The sequence below is a fragment of the Phyllostomus discolor genome, chromosome 6 (assembly GCF_004126475.2).
Source record: "Phyllostomus discolor isolate MPI-MPIP mPhyDis1 chromosome 6, mPhyDis1.pri.v3, whole genome shotgun sequence".
Taxonomy (NCBI): domain Eukaryota; kingdom Metazoa; phylum Chordata; class Mammalia; order Chiroptera; family Phyllostomidae; genus Phyllostomus; species Phyllostomus discolor.
In genome coordinates, this window is record NC_040908.2 from 160,278,387 (window position 1) to 160,303,565 (window position 25,179).

General features: G+C 44.2%; 2 protein-coding genes across 4 annotated transcripts in view; one reads left to right on the forward strand and one right to left on the reverse strand.

Moving 5' to 3' along the window:
• On the forward strand, nt 1-22,131 carry ZDHHC5 (zinc finger DHHC-type palmitoyltransferase 5). Of its 3 annotated transcripts, none has more exons than XM_028516356.2 (12): nt 1-271; nt 3,359-4,528; nt 11,505-11,626; nt 15,023-15,180; nt 16,140-16,312; nt 16,467-16,569; nt 17,190-17,281; nt 17,702-17,834; nt 18,277-18,400; nt 19,137-19,249; nt 19,705-20,564; nt 21,061-22,131. In XM_028516356.2, exons 2-12 carry the CDS (start codon nt 4,425-4,427, stop codon nt 21,224-21,226), a joined length of 2,148 nt encoding a protein of 715 aa, XP_028372157.1. In that variant the 5' UTR covers nt 1-271; nt 3,359-4,424; the 3' UTR covers nt 21,227-22,131. The 3 variants fall into 3 exon arrangements, with proteins under 3 accessions (XP_028372157.1, XP_028372158.1, XP_035885361.1); XM_028516357.2 differs by lacking the exon at nt 1-271 and adding an exon at nt 351-489; XM_036029468.1 differs by lacking the exon at nt 1-271 and adding an exon at nt 1,515-1,654.
• The window catches only part of MED19 (mediator complex subunit 19), a 6,692-nt gene continuing 3,457 nt past the window's right edge, over nt 21,945-25,179 (reverse strand). The window contains exons 2-5 of the mRNA XM_028516358.2: nt 24,798-25,054; nt 24,535-24,631; nt 24,122-24,216; nt 21,945-23,944 (exon numbers count right to left, since the gene is read on the reverse strand). Coding sequence (XP_028372159.2) covers nt 23,876-23,944; nt 24,122-24,216; nt 24,535-24,631; nt 24,798-25,054 — 518 coding nt within the window. The 3' untranslated portion in view covers nt 21,945-23,875. The remainder of the gene's footprint in view (nt 23,945-24,121; nt 24,217-24,534; nt 24,632-24,797; nt 25,055-25,179) is intronic.

Sequence of the window (25,179 nt, forward strand, 5' to 3'; positions counted from 1 at the left end):
GAGCTGCATGAATGAGAGAAGCGTGCTCAGCGCGAGACGTCGTGCGCGCCCGGTACAGAGAGCCAATGGGGATGCTGGAAGGGTTCGAGACCCGGCACTAAGGGCAACGGCGCGCGCGCCGGCTCGAAGACGAGCGTCGCTGAGCGAGAGCGCGCGGAGCAGGGCGGGCGTGGAGCGTGCGGGGGCCGCGCGCTGCCTCTCAGAGGCCGGACGGCACTGCCGAGAGGCGGTAGCGATAACGAAGGCAGCGTTGACGGGAACCGCTCCGGGGGTGAGTACCGAGGACACGGCCCCTGCGGAACCGGAAGTGCGGGGCCAGTGAGGTGGGAGGGGAGAGTGACCTCTAGGGAAGGGGGACCGGGGAGGGGGAGGTGGTTTGAGGCCCCATTCCTTCTCCGGGCCGGGTCATCCAACTGCGGCGGGACCTGTGGGCCCGGAAACGGACGACAAGGAGAGGCCGGGGATCCACGCCGCCCGGGCTCAGAACGGGTTAGTGCAGGGCCGCCTGGTCCTAGCCCGGGACCCCGGCCCCCCTCTGCTCCTGACGCCCAGCCGCCACCCCTTCCGCCCCCGGCCCTGCGCCGCCCGGCTCTGCAGTCTCCCGCAGCCCCAGTGGGCCCTGCCGCCGCGATCCCGTCTTCTGGGTCTCGGTCAGCTCTGCCCCATACGGGGATTCTCTTTGCCCCAGCTTCGGGGTGGGGACTGAGTGCTGCTGTTCCTCTTTTACCTCCCTGCGTCTCAGGTCCCTTACCCTTCTCACTCTGCTGATACTTATTTTGGCTCAAGCCTCATCCTGTTACCTGTTCTCTCCCATCCGTCCGCTTCCTCACCACCACTGACCGGGTGCTCCATGCTTTTAGTACTTTGTACTTTTTACAAGTGGAACTCGAATGTGTTTGCCAATATTTTCCCAGGAGGAATCTGACTGTTCGTGGGACAGGGAGTTGAAAGATGTTTTTCCCACTTGGTCGAATGAAAACATTGAGATGAGAAGTAAGAAAGTAACTTAAAGTTACGAAAGGAGATGTAGGATTAGATATATATTATATTGTAGACCACTTTTCTGCCTTGGATTTTTCACTTCCTGATTCATGTCATCTTGTCTGGGTTGATCTTATGTTTGTATCCCTCTCTACTGTATGAGATCTCTTCAGAATGCTCATTATCACCCATTCTTCAAAACTCACCTAGTGCTTACAAGAATTACATATCTGTGTACTTTCCTACCTTAATATATAATGATAATACCAATGTTAAACTTTTGCTTGACTCTTCAGCCAATACCTTGACATGTGGATGATTCTCTGATACCTTGATTCCTTTGTATTCAGATATACTCTGTTATACTATTACACCTCTTTATTTCAGTGAACAATACTTGTGCTGTTAGTGGTACTGTTCATATCCATTCACCCATTCACCCCTTTAAAGCATTCCTTGCATTAAATCTTTATGAAAGCCTTCAAACCATATATTCTCAAGTTTCTTTCATATATACTATTTCCATTCCATAGATTACGCTGTGCCTGTGTCATACACATGCTTGCACACCGTTCTTACACTGGTATGGATCCAGACTGCTGGCTCTGATGAAACACACTCACCCTACAAGCTTATCCTTACTACCCACAGCACATCCTTCTGCTAAGACTTGGTATGTCTTTATTGTATCCAGTACATTCTTAGGTTATGTCTTTTGTACTTCTAATGTATGAGCATATCCCCCAAATCTCTCAGATGCTGAACTCTTGTTTCTCAGTATCATACTCCCCAAATTTTGCATGGTCTTTTATGATTCTGCATTACTGTGGCAGTATTAGCTGGGATGTGACTTACTGCCTATTAGAAAATGTAATCCGAAATAATGTATGGTGTCTAAATGATATGCTACTCTAGATAAAATATAAGAAGTGCAATTTTCCATTTTCTCTAATCTTTGGGGTTTTGAGGGGAAAGCTAACCATGTTGTGTACAAATCAAGAATTGCTTCTCATTGTTAACAAAGTTACTTTGGCCTACATTCAGAAGATTGGGATTTGATTCCTATAGGAACCCGAGAGTTAAATAGTTACAGAATTGGAGGCTAGAGAGGATTTATATTTTTTAGGATGCTAATAGTATTTTGTAATCTCTGGGTGTTCACTTTGTTCTATTGCTGTTTGGCCCTCTAAAACACTTTTTTTTTAAAAAAAAAAAAAGAGAGAGAGGTAATGCATCTTTTGAAGGAGAGCTCCTTTGCTTTCCATGCCACAGGTAAGAGAGGAAATGATAAATTCCAGGGCACATTTATATTTCATTATTTAAATCTTCTAATACTTTAATCTCTAGCTTTGGTATTAAGGGAAATACTAGATCACTTGAGTGTGTTAAAACTTTATTTTTAAGTTCTGACGAGTAAATTTTTGGTCTGTAGAAATAGGTAGATGGGGCTGAGGTCTGCAAAGGGGCCTGTGAACTCTTGAGCTCTGAACTTGACTGCTCAAGTGATTCAGTGGAGCAGCCTCAGGCGTTCTCCAGCCTTCAATTTTGTGGGGTGGGATAAGGGACTCTGTCACCATTAATGTGAGTTAAGTGCTTTGAGATCACTAGATGAAAAGCATCCTATAAAATCCAAAGTGCTAGTGTTATTTTGCTACTACCATCAACATAAATAATTGTTACTTTTAATCATATCCGGGAAGGTGGGGCTCAGTTCACTTCCTAATAGGCCAGTGTAGGAATAAAAAACTGTTGAATTGGGAAGAAAAGGACCAGCCCCTAGGGTTGACTCAGTCTCTCACAGACAGTATCTCACCTTTCAGTGCAAGAACGTTTCTCACCCAGGTCCTTTCATGTGTTACTCTGAACGACCAAAAATTCAGCTTCTTCCTCTTCAGGGTTAGAACTAAAAAACTTTGAGGGATAAGAGAGAGAGGCATACACAAAAAGGAAATGAGACTTACTGTCCTAATTTGAGGTTATTTTTTTTCTCTTTTCATTGTAGCAATAAACACTTTTCTTCCAAAGAGAAATCTATTTTCTAGGACTGCCTTTCAGTCCTGTGCCCTTGTTTGTTTTTAGATTGTGATATTTATTACCGTTTGTGTCAGGTGAAATGGGCCCTTTACAAGAACTAGTTCTTTGATGACCTTAGGCCAGGTGAAGCCATGTTCTTCTCTTTAAGTATGAGCAGCACTTGGAAGAGTGAAGGATTCTGGATCCATTGCCCTCCTAATTAAGAGCACATCTTATACATAACTGACCTGGAAACTAATCTTTCTTTTAAAAGACCTGTGGGGTTTTAGCCTTTGCTCTTAGGAAATGCTCTGGAAGAATTTCTTTGGTAAAGATATTTGTGTTTTTGTTTTTGTTTTCCCAGGTGAGGCACTGTAACCCAGTTGAACTCTGCATTCAGATAGCCCAGTACTGAAGATCAGAGACATTGACTAACCTGGAAACAGGGACCTCTTTGGAACTTCGCTTTCATCCACAGTCACCTTTAAAAAGCATCGAGTGGAATTGATTCTTCATCTTATTTTACTTATTGGGACGAACATGGCCTCAGGGATTTTATGTTTCCCTTTAGTTTTACATGAACTCTCTAGGAAACGGAGCCCTTAAAGGGCTTGGGAATAACAAGAAGAGATTGAAGACAGACAAGCTTGCTCTCTCTCTGTTTTCCCTCCCCCTTCAAAGAAAAGGATTTACAACTCAACCTTGTAACAGCTGCTGCCCAGCTTTAGCCATCAAAAGAAAATAAATAAAATTAAACCACCATCGCCAGACTACCAGCCCTAAAGTCAAGGTGTGGGAGTGGTGGCATTGAGAAAACTGCCAAAAAGACAAGGACTGCAGTAAAAAAACAGCTTCTCCTGAAAAGGGGCCCCAGGTTCCTTCTTGGATTAAAATAGAAACACGGAGCACACTTCTTGGGTGCACTCACGTTTTGTGGAAGTGTGGTAGTTGTGGAGGTACTACAGTATCTCTGCAGAAGAATTTTTCCTTGCCTGAAGTGTTCTGTCCTACCCCAGTCTGCTCCCCTTCTTTCCTTTTGAAGACTTGTCTCCATCCATGAGCTGTTCCCTGATCTGTGTGACTGCCTGTGTTCTCTACCTGCAGCCATTTGCATGTGTACAGCCTCCTGTTTGTCTCCAGTTTTTAAACTGTGCAAGTTGTATTTCTTAATCTCTTCTGCCTCGTTCTGGGGAGGTGGTTATTCGTTGTTTGGAATCACCTTTCCCCCTCCCATGTGCTTTCCTTCATTTGAGATCTTTTGACCTTTGGTTTTCTTTGGGAGGGGGAAGGGTGATAATTTTACATTTTCTCTTTCCCTGGTGTCCTGTGCTCTTATCTCCGTGGTTGCCCTCATCCCATTTTCTTGTCTGTTCTGCCGTTGTGTGGGCCTGGGCTATGCGGCAGGGCAGATCTCCCATCAGACCTCCAACATGCCCGCAGAGTCTGGAAAGAGATTCAAACCCAGCAAGTATGTTCCGGTCTCAGCAGCCGCCATCTTCTTAGTGGGAGCTACGACCCTCTTCTTTGCCTTTACGTGAGTTTTCTCCCAAGCGGTGGTATTTGGGGGGCACTCCATGGGAGGTGCTGGGGTGTTCCTTCTCTTGAGTTTTGCTTTCAAAACCAAGTGACTGGGTGTTGGATGTCTGATAGAGGTAAATCCAGATCCAAGAGATGTGGCAGGGAGAGCGAGGGAAAGGCTGTTCTCTCAGCTTTGTTACAAATTTTATGCCATTGGATCTTCTATCTTCCCTTGCCTCCCTACCTCTGGAATCACAAATGTTCGTATTTTCCTGCCCAGCTCCATCATTAGATGATCCTGATCTAGGAAGGAAGTGGGAGGAAACCGCCAGAGAGGCTTGAAGTTTCTTAAGCAATCAGAGAAAAGAGAACCTGACTAGACAGAAGGTTTCTCAGATAAGCAGTGGCTTTTCCCCTGGATACGTGAAGCTTACATTTAAGATTGTGGGAACTTAGAGTATTGGGGAATTTCAGAATTGATTTAGAAGATACACCAGTGAGAGAGTTTTGGTTTTTAGTGTTACCTAAGACATGAAGGCCACTGGGAAGTGAAGGCAAGTTTTATTTAGGAAGAGAGTTCTAGAAGGCTTCCTTTATATTAGTTCCTGCTGAAGGGAATGGCGGTCATTCTCTCATTCCCCAGTCCCATTAGGAAAAGCAGCTGGTGATTAAAAGATTTCCCACTTGGGACATTCATACTTGTTTGTCTGCTTGTTATTGGAGGAGATGGGGTGATTTGTTCTTCCCTTTTTCCCCAGTATTGTAACTGTCAATGGTCCGGTAAGTGTCTTTGCTGTTACCTTTTCATAACTTAACACGTACCAGCTCTCTGAGCCATAAACTGTTGTTGAGTTGGTGTTCTAGTATTTTGCTGTGTATAATGCGCACCCTATTTCCCTCAAAACTTTGGGCAAAAAAGTGCACATTACACATGGCAAAATACAGTAGTTGTAGCTCTTGAAACAGTCAGCATGGTAGATTTTTCTGGAGAGTTCCCTTTGCTGTGGTTCAGGCTCAGACCTAATTGTGAGGTGCTGTTTAGAGCAGTGGGAGGCTGCTGGGAAGAGGAAGAAAATGAAGTGGCAGGGAAGGAAAGCAGTTTGGATTCATTGAGGGATGAATGAAGCAGGAATTGCTGGGGTGGGGGCAGTTTCTATTTTGGGGAGAAATAGCAAACTGGAATTGAATCTGAGAAAGGAGGGAGGGAAACCCCTCAAATTGAGCTTGTGTCAAAAGGAATTCTAAAAGATGTGGGTCAGCAAAGTAACAGTGATGTTTTCTACTTAGTTTTTAGGTAAGGAAAGATCTGTTACCTAAAATATGAGCATCATGCATCATCTTATTTCTCACCTCTCCCTCTGACGAGTGTAAGTCAGATTCCTTGGCCCCCAGCTCTCCAGCCTAAGCATACCTGCTGAATCCCTCAGGGATCTAGAGCAGCCCTGCTCTCCTCTGTGCTTTATAATCTTTGTCTCAACATGTTTGGTGCTCTGTCCTTCTTCAAGCATTGACTGCTTTAAGGAGGAGTGAATCTTAATGTCAGGCTTGGTTTGGTTTCTGCTATTTGGCCAGTGGGTAGAATCAACGTTTTAACCATGGGACGTGTATGTGGGAACTTAGCATCCTTGTAGCCCGTTGCGGTGCTGTGTCAGGAGGGGTGTGTGCAAGACCACTTTGACAGACACCCTTAGACCTGCTTAATTGGGGAGGTTCTGTTCTTTTTCAAGGGAAACAAAAGCCTTAGGGAAGTTGTAAATTCAGGGGACTAAGTGGTCTTTCTTTTTCAATCCATCTGCTCTTGAGATAGGGCAAGCAGAACCTTTGCTCTTAATGTGCTAATCTGGAAACATCGAAGTGCTTGGCTGGTTATACCAGTTTTGCCACAAATTGTTGTCCTGACATAGGCATTTTCTCAACTGATAGTTGAAGCTATTTAACCTACTTTTCTATTCCCTGGTGCCAGAAAAGTAGGGGCCCTTCTTATTTCATGGCCCCTGAGCCCTAGGAAAAATAGTTTTGGAGGACGGTATTAACTCTATTTGGAATTACTGTCTCTAATCCAAAGTTAGAGGTCATAGTGAGCGTTCTCCCTGGCACGTTCCTCAGGACTGATTTCTGGTTTCTCTTTTCCTGCCTGGGGTTTCCCGCCCACCTTTGGAGACCTAAACACCCTGCTTATCTTACTTTGAACCTCTGAAATTCTCATCTTTTCCTCTCTGTGTAACTTTAGCAGTTCCTCCATAAGCATATATCTGGGCTGAAGTGCCCACCGTTCTCAAAAACTGTTCTCTCACACATTGTATCTCTTTTGAGGTTCACCTCCTTGGAGAACTCCACTTAAAACTGTATACAACCTAAAAAATAATTTGTGATTTCAAGTAGACAAGAGAAAGACTTTCTATGACCCAGTTTCGATTTGGGGCCCTCACTATGTGACTACTCTGTCATCCTCCTATTCTCTTCATGAGGCTACAGCTATCTGTGGTATCTGTGTAAGCCCCAGGTGAGAATTACTTTGGGACCTAGAGGACTGAGAGTAGGAGGAAGAGTCCCTTTCAGCTGGCAGACATAATTAGTGGAGGCATATAGGCTTCAACCAATTAGGTATAATTTACCTGCCATGTTTGTCAAGTAGGGAAAGCTATGAGCAGAAATTACCAGTTAGGCTTGGTCATCAAAAAATGGTGATCTGCCTCAGAGAAGCTTGAATTGCACATTTGAGGTTTTTCTTCTAGAAGCCTGATCCCCCTCGTTCACTGAATTTATTCAGTATTAAAACTGAGCAGGTGAGTTATTGGGGATCATGTCTTAATTCTTTCTCCTTTTCTCTATTTGGGAAGGAGAGTGTCTGCTAAAGTAACCCTCCCCCTCCCAATTAGGCATTAGACTCTGCATTGAAGATAATGTGCCTGCATCCTCATGTCTGTCTTTAGCCTCCTTTTGTGGTTGGCAAGGTGGCAGTGCTAGGTCAAAGGAATAAGCACTTTTGGGAGACTGATTTTGGTAAAGCTTGTTAAACTTTGTGGACCTGTTTCTTCCTCTGCATAATGAGGAAGTTGACCTAGAGCAGTTGATTTAGGCAACATGACCCTTTTTTAAAATGGGATCTTATTTGGAATCCCAGTACATAAGGCATAAGAGTAGAGCTGTCTGATTCAAGTGAGGCTGGTACAGAGAGGCCTGGCCACTTGATGTCTCCTCTTTGTCTTTCTGGGGACCCCTGAGACCTTTTTAGGGCAGTACCATTTGAAATAAATCACTGAATTGTATCCTCTAAAGTCGCACTGAACTGTGAGTGAAGTCAACTAGTGCCTCATTTTGTTTACTTGTAAAGTCAGTACGTAGGGCACCGGGGTAAACCTCTGCTGCAGGTGATCTTCGGCAGGAAGGATAGAAGTCAGGGTTGTGCAGAAATCTGTGATGGTCTTTCCAGTGTTGTCCCATCCATGAGAGAGCTTTCTTCCTTTCGGTTTCTACCTCTGGTCCCTCCCAACCCTTTACCCCAGGGAGTTGGGCAACCTGAGTGACTGGCTGTCCCTCTGGTCCTTTTTGCATGACTGGGTAGGTGCTAGCACCTGATTTGAGGGGGAGCAGTATTGTGATTTAGGGCATCAGTTGAGCAATGGTTGTTGCTTTTCCTTTCGTATGTTGTTTTCTCATCCAGCAATAAGGTCCCAGGTCATAGGTCTTGCAATGAGCAGCTTGGAAGTCTGGGTTACAGGTACACCATAAATGAAGTGTTTTGAGAGAAACTTACCCACCCATAAGTGGAGAAGTTGTTTTCCTGTGGCATCTTGAGGATCCCCAGGGCCGGGAAGTGGGATATTCCTTCTAGCCTTTCTTCATTAACAAGGAACACTAGTCATACACTCCAACTATGTGCCAGGTATGGGTGGAATGCATAGACCTGTTCTTTAGGAGCGTAGTGCCTACGTTTCAAGTGCTCTTGAATCTCTAGTACCTCAGAATGGGAAGTGGAATTAAGGATGAAGGTGGAGCTGGAATGATAATTGATGATGATGGCAGTAGTTAGCAATGTTCTTTTGTGTGTGTATCTTTTAGCCAGTGAATGGCCAGCATCTAGCCAGTTGGTTTAAATAGAACCCTAGGATCCTTTCAAACATTGTCTCCTTCATTCTCATATCTGTATTATGTAGTTGAAGTAACGAACCTGGAGAGTTTTCTGCAGGTCACGTAAGGCTACCTAGCAAAATATTGCTCGAGAGAGGATTAAAATCCAAAGCTTCTTGACTCCTACTTTGGTTTCTGTACCAGGAATTGAACAATTCATATAATAGGAACTGTTAGAGAAGGCTAGGAAACAGATTTCAAGAGTCTAGGTATTGAAACCTACTCTCCCCATTTTATTTGGCTTGAAAACAGGAGGGCTGAACGGGTGGGCAGAAGAACCTGTTCTTTCTGAGGTGGTATAGGTCTGGGAGTTTCATCAGTGAGTCAGTCAGCCAGCCAGCCAGCCAGCCTTCCGGGCTACGGCCACTCCCTGTGCTTTGGAGCTCTGTGATTATTGCTATAGGCTGAGGACGAGCCCCAACAACTCTCAGCTCAGGCCTCATCTCCTTCCATCAAAGGCAACAGATTCAGACAGGCTACTTGGGGTGGTCACCTAGGAATCTGACAAAAATACTATAGCAACAGCAAGCCTCTCCCAAGCCAAAGAGAATGTGGGATATGGCAGGAACAGTCTCTGTTCACACATGTCTCTCCTTGGTAGGGTGCTCCTTTAGCTAGAGTGTTCAGGTTGGAAGCAGTGGGTTCCTGATTTGAATCTTGGAGCAGATACTCTCTGCAGCTATTTGTATCATTTCCAGAAACTACTACTCTGGGGCAGGCTTTATTTTGGCAACAGATACTGGAACTCGATTCTAGGATTTCACACTTAGGATGGATTTATATTAAGAAGGTTGTAGGGGTAAAGTTCATTAAACAAGGGTAGGTATTTGCAGAACACAGAAGAAACTGTGTGATTTGCTTTGAGTGGAAATGCAGAAACTCAAGAAAGAATGGGGTCAGAACAGCTGACATTTGGGCCTGCGAGGGGGCTGATGTCTCATAGTCATTCATCTTAAGTTTCCCTTGGGAACGGAGGTACCCTTGTTTTTTCAGACCCTCAAGAGGCTGCCACAGTAGCCACAATGGCCAGCTCTAGGAATGAGACTTAAATCATGGTACCTCGGTGTTCTAAGGATTTAATTTCTTTTTCTTTTCTAATTATCTTCCCAGGCTGTAGGAGTCAAGTGAGTCACCCTTTCTCCTCTTTCCCAGGCGGAAATTGAAGTGACAGCTAAGTACTAGGGAGGGGCTCTAACCTGGATGACTGGTTTTCAGTTTCTCTCCCTCCCTCCTAAGGAGCCTAGGAAGTCAGGCTTTAGGTGGGGCTGTGTAAGGACTCTTCCTTCTTGCTTGTAGTTCACCCCAAACCCTGCTGAGGTAGGGGGACATCTTTTCTAAACCAAAGAACCCCTAGAGGAATAGGCTTCCATAGGAGACTTTGATAGAATAAACCCAGAACTATGATGGAAGGTCTGTTTTACACTTAAAATCAGTGCCTTTACTCTAACTTCGTTATCTTTTGATTTTATGTACTGACCTACTGGGAGAAGCAGAGAGTTGATATTTACTGTCCAAAAGTCTTTGCATATAATATTTACTTAAATGGTGGTGGTCAAGACTTGTGAGATGCTTTGTAACAATCACCTTTGTCTCTTATCGTTAGTTTATATCCCAATAAGGAGCTCAGTTCCTGCACACTGTCTTGAATCACACTATTCAGGGCTGTGCTTGTTGTTTTGCTGGAGACACATCACAACAGAATCCAGGACTGCTGTGGATGAATTCTCCAGACTCATGCTGTCTTGTTCTTCCTTCTTCCTTTTCTTCAGTGAACTCTTCCTTTCCTTCTGACTGGTTTAGATAAAGGGGACAAAGACAGATGCTGTCCTAATTCTGGAGATTAAGTTCTCAGCCACAGAGCAGATTAGGGTATTTAGCCACTGTCTTGTAATGGGCAGTTCTTCCTGAGTCCAGACAGGAGAGAGAGGCCTTTTGATAATACTGACAAAGCAACCAGCACATCTATGTTTTGAAACTTCCAGCTCCCAGGATATCATCAAAGAAAGGAAGAGCACCTGCAGCTTTCCTGCTAGACTCACTTCCCAACAGAAACTGGGTGTAATCCTAGACTGGGGCACTCCTGCTTTTTGTCCCAAGAAAAGTTACCTAAAGCATATCTCTTGATTTGAACCCTGTGGAATATTGGGTATATCTAGCCAGTTTTTTTCCTACAGAATTGAGAGTGCTTTGGTCTGATATCTTTTCTTTTTCTCTTCCCCAGTCTTCTGCTTCATTTATATACCTCAAGAGGTCTAGTTCTGTGATTTGATATCAATCCATAGCTGGGTGTTGTGGTTTGTTTTTATTTTTTTTCACCTTGAGAACAAGCCTGTGGTTGAATAAAACTCTCAGAAATACCTGATGCAGTGAAGAAACTTCAGGCAGTTGAGAGCTGTACAAAGTCAGAGGGAGTGGATGCCAGAGAGGCAGGTGGTGTCCCATGCTTTGGGCCAATGTGTAGGTCACTGGGGCATGGCTGGGATCCAGAACCCTCAGGCCGCTCCAGAGAAGGGAGTATAGCTGGTATCAGTTACATACTCCGTCCCTAATTCTTGTGCTTTGTTTAAAAGGAGATAAGAACAGATTCTAAAACATGTGGAAAGACTTACCAGGGAAAGAAGAATCTAAAGAAAATAGTGCAAAGGGTTAATAGTAGATTCAGAGAATTGTACTTTGATATACAGTGAGCATTTTGTGGGAAACTAGACCCATTTGTTGGGAAGTATTAAATAATTTGAGACAGCAAAGGTGAACCACACAAGATTTAAGTGTAGGTACGGGGCTGAATCTTCATAAATCTTTGTATGGTTGGTTTCCAGAGTATTAGAGCCAGCCCCTCATTTTCTTTCTTACCTGTGCAGCTGTCCAGGACTAAGCCTCAGTGTGTCACCTGCAGTGCCCATCTACAATGCGATTGTTTTTCTCTTTGTGCTGGCCAACTTCAGCATGGCCACCTTTATGGACCCAGGCATTTTCCCTCGAGGTAAGATCTCCTCCTCCTTTTTGGAAGCTTCTTACTACCTTTCAAAAGTGATTTTTGGATGTGCATTGGGTCCTGGGCCTTAAAAGTCTAAGGTTTAGTCTAATGAGGAAAAGCAGGTCAGGGCCTTCAGTGCTCTATGTCATAACTTCTAGCCGTGTGATTCACTTTGAATCAGGTCTTTGATTTTCAGTTATCTATTCAGCAGAATACATTTTGAACATTTGGGTTGGGCATTATTGTTAGGCATAGTAATATCCAAAACGAATTAGACAGTTATAACAGTATGATACAAGTTGTAATGGAGGCATGGACAAGGTTCTGTGAGACCATAGAAAAGTATGTGCTAATATGTGCCCAGATAAATTGGGAAATGCTGCTAAAGGTGGGTAGGAAAGACTCGATCATACCAAGTAGAGGATGGAAGGGAATGGCATTCTACGCAGAAACTTGTAGACACAGAAAGCTGAATTCAGTGGGGTGGAAGATAGAGTGCATGGTGGGGACAGAAGGGGCAAAAAAAACCCCAGTGCCTGATTGCGGAAGACTTTACATGCTATAATAAATAGGTTTTCTTCCTTTGGACAGCAAGTGGTCTTTAATTGGAGGAATCACTGGACTAGGTTTCATTTTACAAAAATAATTCTTATAAGACCGTACAGATACCATTTGGGAGGCTGTTGGAATAAATGCAAAGCAGATGAGAAACTCAATTCAAGGCTGGATTTACAGATTTTTCAGAAATAGGCTAAACAAAATTTTTCATGACCAGTTGCTTACTGGGGGAGAGTGAGAGGGTAAAGAAATTGTCCAGGGTAATTCCAAGGTTCCTAACTTGGGAGGTAAGTTTGATGCTGATTTCTATAAACCAAGACACAAGCTATAGGAATGCCAAATAAGTTTGGAGGGAAGACGGCATCTCACACAGGTTCAATTTGAGATATATTTATGGGTCATTTAGGTAGAGTTACCTGGTGCACAATTGAGTAGTCAGACTCCAAGACTAAGGTCTCCAAGTCTTTAGCCATGTGGTATTTAAAGTAAGAGGAGTAAGGTTGTCTAGACAAAGTAGGAGATTAGGAAAGGACCAAGGTCAGACTTGACCAGCACTGACATTTTAGTAAGGAGCAGAGGAGAAGGAAGAGCCGTTGAAGAGGGATTGAGCAAGAAAGGTTAGTAGGAGGACACACTGGACAAGTGGAAACTAGGGAAAGTTAATGAAGTAGCTGATGGTTAGCAGTATCAGAAAACAGATTCATAGTATGGAAACTCAAAATTTCCCATTGTTTTTGGTAATGAAGAAATTAGTGATCTGAACAAGAATAGTTTTTAATAGTATTTATGTATGTACGTGAGAGAGTTAAATTACTGAAATTGTAATGCTTTGAAAGGCAGTGTATAGGAAACCAGGAAGCAGAGTTAATGAGTATTAAGATTACTCTTTCAAGAAGTGAAGCGGAAAAGGCAAAAGATAAAATACAAGAGAGGGAGGGTTTTGTTGTTTTTTTTATTTTTTATTTTTATTTTTATGCTACAGAAGGCTTGAGCGTGTTGATAGACTGAGGAACTGGAACCAGAGAAGAGGGAGAAGCTGGAATAGAAGAAAGGGGATAATTGAAGAGTTAGGAAGGGGGTACTTTCCCATGCAGTTGAAAGGGTTTTGCATATAGAAGCTGTTTCTGGGACAGCAAGTGAGAAGAAGAACCATCATTAGTAGACTAAGAGGTAGAAGGAAAGAAATGGCTGAAGACATCTCATTTTTCTCTCAAATGTGGTTACCTTATAAGAGGGAAACAAGTGGCGTTAGGATAGCACCTTTGGTGAATTTCATTTTTCTCAGAACAGCTCATGTCACTGTGCTTCATTTGTGACTTTTGTCTCAAAGACTAGGTGAATGAAAGGAACTTGGAGTACCTAAAGACAAGTAGGGCTGTCTTAGTGAGCCTTTAGTGTTCTTTCATCAAATATTTTTCTACTATATCAGCATGCCACAATAATTTTTAAAACATGCAGTTCCTGACTATTTAGTTGGGGGCATTGACCTCTTTTCCCTTAGAGTGTCAAATGAAAAAATGGTAACAGCTAATAGCAATAGCTGTGCCATGTGAAGGAGTCAAAATTATACCCTTTTTTTTTTTTTTTTTGTCAGATTGGCAAAAGGTACATGTTTTGGTGTGCTGCAGAATTTTTGTAATTAGTGTATGTGTGCCATGGGATCAAAAAGGCTGAAAATTGCTGTTCTATATGGAAGAAGGCAATATTGGCCATTTGGGGTGATTTTTAAAAAAGATCCTTGCTTTCAAATAGCTCAGTTAGAAGGGAAGATAGGAAAGATGTTTATATGAATAAGTTATAAAGATAATCAAAGAACTATATACTAATTTAAAAAGAGAATGAGTTCACTCTGGTAGATGATGGTGTGGAACAATCAGAAATTTCAAATTAAGTATTAATAAATCTTTAATAAATCTCAAGATTTATTAAATCTTTGCTTTTATAGTGAATATTTGTTATATAGAAAGTACAAATAAGACAGCAATCACCTATAATTTCACAGCCCAGAGGTAACTACTGTTTCTATTTCCTTCAGCATTTGAAGAGTTATAGTTACAACATAATACATAGATGTATGTATTTTTATTTCTATTCTTAAGATGGGATCTTTTTGTTTGTATAGTTCTTTACCATGCATTTTTTTACTTACATTGTAAGCATTCCCCCAACTCAGTAAAACTGGAAAATTTAATTTTTAACCCCCACACTGTCACTTAATTTTTTCTTCCCACATGTATCTTTTCTAGATTGATAAAAAAATAAAAATTGTGCACTGTAGATGAGAAGGCAAATAATGTCCTGTAAGTTTTGAAGTGGGATGGTGGGTTTTTGATAGCTGAAAATTGAAAGAGGCTGCCTTGAGTCAGGAAACAATACCAAATATATATGTACAGGAAATGAATAGACTAGAGGAAGATCTTTTGGGCAAGGGCTTTGTGCATAGGGGAAAAGTTGATGTTAGGTCCTCTCTTGGATTATTATAGTTTAGTCTTGCTCTTGTAGATACTGAACTGTTGCACAAACTAATTATATATATGTGCTTTAATATATTTTATTTCTTTAAAAATATATTTGTACTGTATAAATGAAGAATATCAGTGTAACCATATCACAGCCACTTTTGAGTCATATTCTCTTAAACCTCCTGTCCCAGTGCAGAATAAATTGCTTCCTCATCTGTGTTCTCATAGTGTTGTATATGCAGCTGATCTCATAGTATTAGAGTTACTAGTTCCTAGTCTCTCCCGTATTAGTCTGTTCCTCGAAGGCAGAGGCCATACTCTATCCCTAGTGTTTAGTACAGTTCTGGCACAGTTGTTTTTTACTTGACTTTCTTCCCTGCAGCTGAGGAGGATGAAGATAAGGAAGATGACTTCCGAGCTCCCCTTTACAAAACAGTGGAAATCAAGGGCATCCAGGTGCGCATGAAATGGTGTGCCACCTGCCGCTTCTACCGTCCTCCTCGATGTTCCCACTGCAGTGTCTGTGACAATTGTGTGGAGGTAAGAACACTGAGTGGGGTAAGACTTGATGCTTAACCTATGTTATCTTCCTACTCATATAGAGTAAGAATTGAATACTGTGTATGACATACAGTCCTGGCTAACTACCTGGCTGTGTGTTTTAGCTCTGTCAAAGAGTGCTAGTGGAGATGTACACACAAGAGGTAGAGCATAAATTCTGTTACAGGAGGAGCCCCAAGTGGCTGTAGGCTTTCCCAGCATCAAGATGCATAGCTCTAGCCTTGCTTCCCTTGGTTCATCTTTCTGGCTGTTTGTCTTGGCTTTGTGTTATCTTGTGTCTACAACATCATGCTGTTGCGTTCAGATTTTAGCTATGTTTCTCTTTCTGCCTGTCCTTCTGCATCTCTTGCTTTTATTTTTGACTCTTTATTTCCAATCAGTTTTTACTTCGCCATTAACTGCCAGATTTTCCTTCCACGCCTCTTTTCTTATGAATCTTGATGTTTTTGTAAAGCCTCTAACATTCTTCCCTTTCAGAGTTCCTTGGTCACATAGGATAAACTTTGAGAGGCAACTTTGGCCTTTGATCACCAACCTCTGGAAGATCTTCCTTAACGGATTGATAGAGCAAGATAAACTGCATGAACCAGTTTTGAATTTTGCAGCTAAATGATGAACATGATCACAGATTACTAAAAACAACACTTAAGTTCTTCCATTTGTTTGTCTTTTTTTTTTAAGATTTTTTATTTATGTTTTTAGAGAGAGAGGGAAGGAAACATTAATGTGTGGTTGCCTCTCACATGGCCCCCACTGGGGACCTGGCCCGCAACCCAGGCATGTGCCCTAGACGGGGAATCGAACTGGTGACCCTTTGGTTCACAGCCTGTGTTCAATCCACTGAGCTACACCAGCCAGGGCTTGTTTGTCTTCTTGACTGAAAAGTGATCTAGTGCTGTGGTCCAAGGATGCCTCTCAGTCTCTCTTTTTGCCTTTAGGAATTTGATCATCACTGCCCCTGGGTGAACAACTGTATTGGTCGCCGGAACTACCGTTACTTCTTCCTCTTCCTTCTTTCCTTGACAGCACACATTATGGGTGTGTTTGGCTTTGGCCTCCTTTATGTCCTCTATCACATGGAGGAGCTCTCAGGGGTCCGCACGGCTGTCACGTATCCTTCAAGGCTTGTGGGTTGTGGGATTGGGAGGGGGAAGAATGGGGATGGTAGAATCCTGTGGTAGTGAGGATCAAGGGAAGATGGCTACACTATGAGCTGGGGAAGGTGACATCATGTCGCTCTGTTCTCCTTGACTGTTGGGCTTCAGAATGGCAGTGATGTGTGTGGCTGGCTTATTCTTCATCCCTGTAGCTGGCCTCACGGGATTTCACGTGGTGCTGGTGGCTAGGGGACGCACAACCAATGAACAGGTACGGGCAGAAGTGATGGGAGACCTCTGCAGAGCAGGGCATGTGTCTGTTAGCCCTCTGATTAGTGTGTAGCCTGTGCTTCCACAAATGGATACCCAGAGAATATTTTTTATGAGGGGTGGCCCAGCTCCTCATGTTAAGCATGAGCAGAGGCCCTTCTTAGTTAATAAACATTTACAGAGTGACTGCTTATACCGGACAGTTTGGGCTCTGAGCTTAGAGGAACTTAAGAGAAGACCTGGGCCAGCTCCCATGAAGCTTTTAATGCTGCTTAAAGACAGTTATTTTTATGCATTTAATAATAGCTAACCTTGCTTGCTCTTTTGTGTATTATCTGAGTTTTCAAAATTCAGAGATCGATTTATCCCCATTTCACATGGGGAAACTGATGTTTAGGGTGAGAAAAACCTAGGATTTGAACTGAGAGACACAGACTCTAGAGTTGCCATTCTTAGCCATCACAGGTATAAGCTGCTAGATGGCAGGATTGTGTTTTACTTTTTTTTTTTTTAATCTCCTAGATAGTAGGTACACAATAATTTGTCATTGGTTTGTGTTTTGCTCTTTGGAAGTCAGGGTCCCATCATCTGACTGATCTGGCCCTTTTTCCCTCCCTCTAGGTTACGGGTAAATTCCGGGGAGGTGTGAACCCTTTTACTAATGGCTGCTGTAACAATGTCAGCCGTGTACTCTGCAGTTCCCCAGCACCCAGGTACATCTACCCCTTTGGTCTGCTGTTTACCCTTCATCAAAATGTTTGTCTTCTTTGGGCTCCTTCTGGTATTGGGAAGGTCTGGTGGGAGGCTGGCTTTAGGAAGAGTTGTTTTAGAAAGGTAAATGCCTGCATGGGAAAGACATGCCATCCTTTAGTAGACCCTGTGAGTTCATTTGATATTCGTCAAGTGTTATGGTTACTCTCCTCTGAGGGTTGAGGGTGAGATTTACTCCAGAGTGCCTTGAGCAAGGTATCTGAGGCCTAGTTCTTCATGGAGTCAGAGAAATCAGTTCAGTGCTGATCTTTTCACTGGCTCGGTAAGACTGCTTCTTAAATAAAAAATGCTTTATACAAGGTAGGCAACCAGTAGACACCTTGGAATGAATGAATGAAAGCCCTTTCACTCTTAACACTCAGGTATTTGGGGAGACCAAAGAAAGAGAAGACCATTGTAATCAGACCTCCCTTCCTTCGACCAGAAGTGTCAGATGGGCAGATAACTGTGAAGATCATGGACAATGGCATCCAGGGAGAGCTGAGGAGAAGTAAGGTGAGGAATTGGGGGAGCAAAGCTAGGTAACTCAGAGACTCTCACTCATGGCAAAGAGATAGAAACATGCTTTTAGTTTACTTGTCTGTTACAGTATTTATCACTTTCTGATTTGTGTTAAAATTATTTAAATATGTACCTTCTTTTTTCCATTAGATTGTAAGTTCACTGACATGAGAAATTGAGTCCATTCCTTTCCATGTCTTCATTGGACTTAGCAGCTTGCAGGTGGTTAGAGATCAAGAAGTAGTGGTGAAAATGAACAAATAAGTGACAGGATTAAGCCCTTGTTGAAAACTTTTCTTTATCCAGTACTATTCCCAAACTAACTCTTGTCCCTGTCTTCCCATCCAGTTTAGATAGAAATATATGATAATTGACTCTCCAGTACTCCTCTAGTAATGCTCAGTTCTCCAAATCTGCTTTGTCCTCCTTTACCCAGTCTAAGGGAAGCTTGGAGATTACAGAGAGCCAGTCCGCAGATGCTGAACCTCCACCTCCTCCTAAGCCGGACCTGAGCCGTTACACGGGGCTACGAACACACCTCAACCTGGCTACTAATGAGGGTAAGGGCAGCAGCAGGAGTGAGAAGGTGACTGAACTGTAGAGAAGACAGGCAAGGGCTAGGAGATAATGCTTGTGTTGTGGCTGAGAACACCCAACAGGTAGTACTTGAACCACCTTTTTTTAAAGATTTACTTATTTATTTTCAGCGAGGTGAAGGGAGAGAAAAAGAGAGGGAGAGAAACATTGATTGGTTACCTCTTGCATGCTCCCACCTGGAAAATTCGTCTGCAACCCTATCATGTGCCCTGACTGGGCGTTGAACCAGCAACCTTTCAGTTCATGGGCCAGTGCTCAATCCACTGAGCCACACAAACTAGGACCATTTGTTGCTTCTTGTATGTGCCCTGACAGGGGATTGAACCTGTGGCTTTGGTGTATTAGCACAATGTTCTAACCAGCTGAGCTACCTGGCCTGGGCTTGAGCTACTATTTTGGACAGCTGAGAGAAAGGGAATGTTTCTTAAGTTATTGCCAGTGAATTGGACATTTGTGAAGGAACTGTCATCTCTAGACAGACCAGAGAGCACCCTAGACCTGTTAGGTGCATTCTCTCACGCAGTTCTGAGCTAATAGGAGTCTTGAGTCTTGATTTCAGCAAAATCATGTTCCCAGGACTTTTCTTTGGCTAGGTATATCTATCTATTCCTACTTTGTTCTTCCCTATACTTGAAGGAACTCTAGCCAGGTTAAGAGAGCGGTTTGTAAAGTGGTGTCCTCTGGGCCTTTTTCCTGCAGATAGCAGCCTCTTGGGCAAGGACAGCCCCCCCACACCTACCATGTACAAGTATCGGCCAGGCTACAGTAGCAGCAGCACAACAGCCGCCATGCCTCATTCTTCCAGCGCCAAGGTACTGAGTACTCTCTAAGAAGTAGGGTTGTATGTATGCCAACTGTTCTGGGAAAAAGAAGATTGGGAGAAGGGAAGGGAGAGGCAGAGGGAAGAAAAAAGGTATTTTACTAATTGTTGATATTAGTGGGATTGAATCTCCTTGACTGTGTTATTTCATTAAAGGAGGCAATGTAGCATAATAGATAAAAGCACTGATTCAGTGTCATACCTGAGTTCAAAACCCATCACAGGCAAGTTACTTAACCTGTCTTATATTTTGCATCTTAAAATGGGGTATTATTTGTTCCGACTCATAGATTTGCTTTAGGGGTCAGACAAGATAATGCATGTAAAATGGTCTAAACATTGCTGGCATACAACAGGTGCTGTCTTTGATGGACTCCTTGGGCTCTAGGGCCTAGCGTCTGTCACGTGAGGAACAGCGCTAACAGTCTGCTTTACTTTCTCCCCCAGTTGAGTCGTGGTGACAGCTTGAAGGAGCCAACCTCAATTGCAGAGAGCAGCCGCCATCCCAGCTACCGCTCAGAGCCCAGCTTGGAGCCAGAGAGCTTTCGTTCTCCCACTTTTGGCAAAAGTTTTCACTTCGATCCACTGTCCAGTGGTTCACGTTCCTCCAGCCTCAAGTCAGCCCAGGGCACAGGCTTTGAGCTGGGCCAGTTGCAGTCCATTCGTTCAGAGGGCACAACCTCCACCTCCTACAAGAGCCTAGCCAACCAGACACGCAATGGAAGCCTATCTTATGACAGCCTGCTCACTCCTTCAGACAGCCCTGATTTTGAGTCAGTGCAGGCAGGGCCTGAGCCAGACCCGCCTTTAGGCTACACCTCTCCCTTCCTGTCAGCCCGGCTGGCCCAGCAACGGGAAGCCGAGAGGCACCCACATTTGGTGCCAACCGGCCCAGCACACCGAGAGCCCTCACCAGTCCGGTACGACAATCTGTCGCGCCATATTGTGGCCTCCCTCCAGGAACGAGAGAAGCTGCTACGCCAGTCACCCCCACTCCCAGGCCGCGAGGAAGAACCAGGCTTGGGGGACTCAGGCATTCAGTCGACACCAGGCTCTGGCCATGCCCCTCGTACTAGTTCTTCCTCAGATGATTCGAAGAGATCACCCTTGGGCAAGACTCCGCTGGGACGTCCAGCTGTCCCCCGTTTTGGGAAGCCAGATGGGCTAAGAGGCCGGGGACTAGGGTCCCCTGAACCAGGCCCAACTGCCCCATACCTGGGCCGATCTATGTCTTACAGCAGCCAAAAAGCCCCACCTGGCGTCTCGGAGATGGAGGAAGTGGCCTTGCAGCCGTTACTGACACCCAAGTAAGTATTAGTCCATCCTGGCCCTCAGCTGACTTAAAATCAGCATCCTGCCCTGCAGGAGTATCAGGGCTGCCCTTGTACATGGTAGTGCGAACGGACCCAGGCTTATCCTGCCTGTGGATACCTCTTCATTTCCATTCTTACTCCAGCTGCCTTCATGCCCCTTCATTCCTGTTGAAGAGACTGAAGTTTAGTACTTTTTTCTTAATCCTGTCATCCTAAAAAGTAATTTGAGAGGAAATATACAAGATAGCTGCTGTTGGAGAGGGGGAGTAAATAGGAGATAGGGAATCAGGCTTGTTTCAAGCAGGGCAGCAAGACGGGATGTTTGGGTAAGAAAGTATGCATATGTGCTAAGTGCAAACCATTTAATTAAAACATTGTCACACTAAAAAAAGTATACGTAGAAAAGTACGTCATTTAAAAAAAAAAAAACTATCTCCCTTTTCTATGTTTTGTCCCACTTCCTGACACCTCTCTCTTCCTTTCTTCCCAGAGATGACGTACAGCTCAAGACCGCCTACAGCAAATCCAACGGGCAGCCCAAGAGTATAGGCTCGGCCTCCCCTGGCCCGGGCCAGCCACCTCTCAGTAGCCCCACAAGGGGAGGAGTCAAGAAGGTGTCCGGAGTAGGTGGCACCACCTACGAGATTTCAGTGTGAGCCTTCGGCACCTCCCCTCCCCCGCACCTCTGCGCCTACACCAAAGGGCCCCCCAGTTGGCCACCTTCCTTTCCTCAAGGGGCTCCCCTCCCCTGCATGGACATTTTTTAAACCACTGATTCCAAGAGGATGAGGAGCGTTTTATAAAATGCAATGGGGTTGGGGAGTCGGAGAGTTGGGGCCCTAAGACTGGGGTAGCAACCCCCTTTACCTTTTAAGACCTTCCCTTCCTTAATCCCTGGACCAGACTCAGTGGACGTTTGTGCAATTGCTCGCCCTGGAGGGAACCAGATCATTTTTAAACCAGAAATAATTTTTTTTATTATTGTTACGGAATCTATTTTTTTCCTCTTCTGCGTTACCAGGTGTATGTGTACATATATATATATTATAAATAACAAAGAAATTATATATCTATCCTGGGATGGGAAGATGAGGGAGGGATATGTTTAAGGAGGGGGGTCTTACTCTTCCCATTCCTCAGACCAGCAGGAAAAGAGAGGAGACGTGGCTATAAGTCTTCCTTTTCCCCAGGGTTCCCTCTTTTGTCCATTACAATTAAGAAAATAGCACCGCTGTTGTTGGTGCTAAGTGATCAGGAAAGAAAATGGGGAGAGGCGAGTCTGAGGTCTTGGTCAGAGGAGGGAGAGGAGAGTTAGTTTTCTAGGCTCATTGGCACTTAGTTTCCCCAGGAAAGGGGTCACGGCCCCATGATGTGTTTGGTGGTGGGAAGGTCAGGAAGAGCCCGGCCAAGCTCCAGAAACAACTGGATAACCCCCTTTTCTTGGGGTAGAGGGATTAGGGTGGGCTTCTTCAACTAGCCCCTCAATCCCTTCCCCCATCGCACACAGTTAACATTTTTAAATCCAAGGCCAGGAGAAGAATCCAAAAAGCAATATTTTTCATCATATGCCAAAAACTGGGGATAGAGAAAAGGAGTGGCAGGCCTAGGCCCCTCCAGATGTCCCTTGGGGGTTACCCCTCAGCCCACCTCAATATGGTGCTGGGTAGAGGGGACACCTGGGTTCTAACCTCTGAATAGAGGAGACCCCAGCCTCTAAATAAGAGGCCCTTTTATTTTTTATTCTGATTAGCCATTTTAAAGCAACAAGGAATAAAAACAAATCCTGATCTAACCAGCTCCCCCCGACTTGCGTTGTTTTGTCCGGTTAAGGCAGGGTGAATGATCTCTGGTGGGGAGTTGCGAAGGAAACCTCATGAGTTTCTCCGGTCCTGACCCATCTTTAGGCAGGAAAACAGTGAAAATAACCACTTAAAACAACAGGTCTTTGTTTTATTTTTTTCCCCCTCTTGGTGATTTAATTTAAAAACTCCTGAAAAAAAAAATCATTTGCAACCACTAAAACTTGGCATTTTGAAGCTTAGAGAACTCTTGATATGTGCCACACTCGTTCCTTAATACAGAAATGCCTCTGCAAAGTGTGTCCATTTTGGGTGTAGCCAATGGGAGACGGTGGATGATCAAAGTATGAAAGCCTGCTGAAGGCCTTCCGTACACATGGGCGGCAGTTCAATTTGGTTATCTCCTGTGCTGTGCCCTAGTTTTAACAGGCATCCCTACACAGTAAACCTCAGAAAACTGGCCAGAACCCTTTAAGTATATAAACACTGGCTCTGAAATTCTGGATTAAGACTGGAACTAAATGAGTGGTTTTCTGCCTGCTGATCTGGGAACAACTTTGGCTCATAACAACAGACTGTAACTGTTCTGTCAAACTGAGTTTCAAGTCAGACTACGTTAGGCTGGGTTTCCTCAGATTTCTTCAGTTACCTGGCCTGTTGTAAAGATCGAAGGGACTTGATTTTACATTTTGTTAGTTTAGGTTGCCTGTTTGTTGCTGTCTTAGAAGCTTAGAAATGCTTTTGCATGCCAAATACTTCATTTTAACTAAGGAATGAGGCAGGTCAGAAGTTCTTATAAAGATGAGAGGCATTTACCTTTGGCCAAATAATCACTTCAAAAAAATCATGGGCTTGACCAAGAATCAACCTGTGCTTTCTCAGTTGGCTATTCTGGTTCAAAACAAAATTGACCTAGAATATAGTTGAGCCCTAACTGGATGAGCTCTTCAGATAGAGCCTGAAGGTCACCCAGGTGTTTGGTTCTCAACATTAGGGACAAGGTATTATGTGTCTGCTGTGGCAAGATATTAACAAGCTTTGCTTAACTTCTGGACCATGTGCCCCAATCTTACTTTGGTTGGTTCCTTGCCTATTGATGAATCCCCCCAGACCTTAGCATACCTTCATTCAAACCCTGTCTCTCACTGAAAGGCACTTACCTCTGTTAACAGGAAGCCATACTTCAGCCAGTTTGATAAATGCAATTTTTTTTTTTAAAGAAAAACCCTAACATCAGATAAGGTCCTAAATCAGACACACTGCACAAAAGATGAAAAGAAAGCTTCCTCGGAAAGGAAGTGATGTCCATGAAAAAGCTGGGCTGAGCCTTACAAAAGCATGGCCCTTCTCTCTCATAATGCATTACTCTTAATTGAGCACAGTAGGACTGGCTTCCGTTCCAGTGCAGGGGATGCTCCTAAGGCAGTGTCCAAGAGCCAGGAAGGCAGCTTTTGACAGTAGGTTTAGTACAGCAGGAAAAGTCCTTCTGGCAGTCCAGTGGTCCTGTTAGCGGAGGCTGCTGCTGCTGCTGGCCTGAGAACTGCCCATACCTGGGTGGTCTGGACTGTGTCGGTTCTGGGGAAGACAAAGGAGGGATAAGAGTACCACTAGGAAACAGCCTTGGCCTTGATCAGGGCTGTATAGGAAAACACTGCAAACTGCATTGGGTTTTCAATCTCGGGCCCAAACTGTGGCCAAGGACACTACCTACCTAGAATGGGGAAACACTGTGTTGCACCCATAGGCTCCTACCTTCTTTTTCTTCTTCTCTTTCTTCTTCCTTTTCCGTTCAGGGTCCTCTTCTTTTTTCTTTTTCTTTTTCTTGTGATCTGAATCAGATGGTGTTTCTGTAGGAGACATTAGGTGCCTATCAACTGTTAGAGCTCAAAATTCCCTCCTAGACAGAACTCTGCAAAGTACAGGAAAATCCCCAGTCAAGGACAACTGCTTTTGTTCAAACGGCCAGAGACAATATAGAGGCACTGCTAAGGTCTCTGTCCCAAAGGTCCTACTACTTGCCCCAGAGACCCCAGTGTATCAGTTTCTTTTTTCAGGACAATTTGGGAGTCCAGGGCTCTGTAAGGAACCTAACTTTTTTCTCAACTGAGGAAGACCGAACCAGATTCAGAACAGGCTTTCTGGCTTTGAACAGAACTGCTTCTTACCTGGGGGGACAGGATCCTGGGTACGGCTCTGTTTGTGCTTGTGCTTATTCTTTTTCTTGGGAGGCTGAATATGCATGAGACGACACTGCTCTGGCAACTGAAGGAACCAAAGAAAGGTCCAGGTGAGTGAAGGGAGGAAATACCCTGCTGCCACTGTCTGTTCAGCTCAGTAAGTCAGGAAGGAACAGACTTGGACAGAGAAACTAGTTCCATGACTTTCAGGATGCCCCATATGCCTCCTTCCTCCCCAACAGGGGACTCACCGGGCCAGTGTGGAGGCGAAAGCCAGCCAGCATGGTCCCTGTGATAGGATTGAAAGAGCCACTAAGAATAGGGGGCTTCTCAATGAGGGAGCGGAGGCTGCTGTTATCATGGGAACCTGGCAGATCAATCATCCCTGGCAGGTCAGGCAGGAAGTTACTCAGCTTCTCTTTCACCTTCTTCCCACAGAATTTATTGTAGGCATGTTCCAGGTTGTAGTGTGTGATCAGGTTGGTACTGCCTGTCAGCTCGGTGCTGCCTAGAGGATGCAGGAAAAAAATAAAACTTTTTAAAAAGATATTATTTATTTTTTAGACCTGGGGGAAGAGAGTGAGAGAGGGAGAGAAATGTGGTTGCCTCTTGAGTGCCCCCCACTAGGGACCT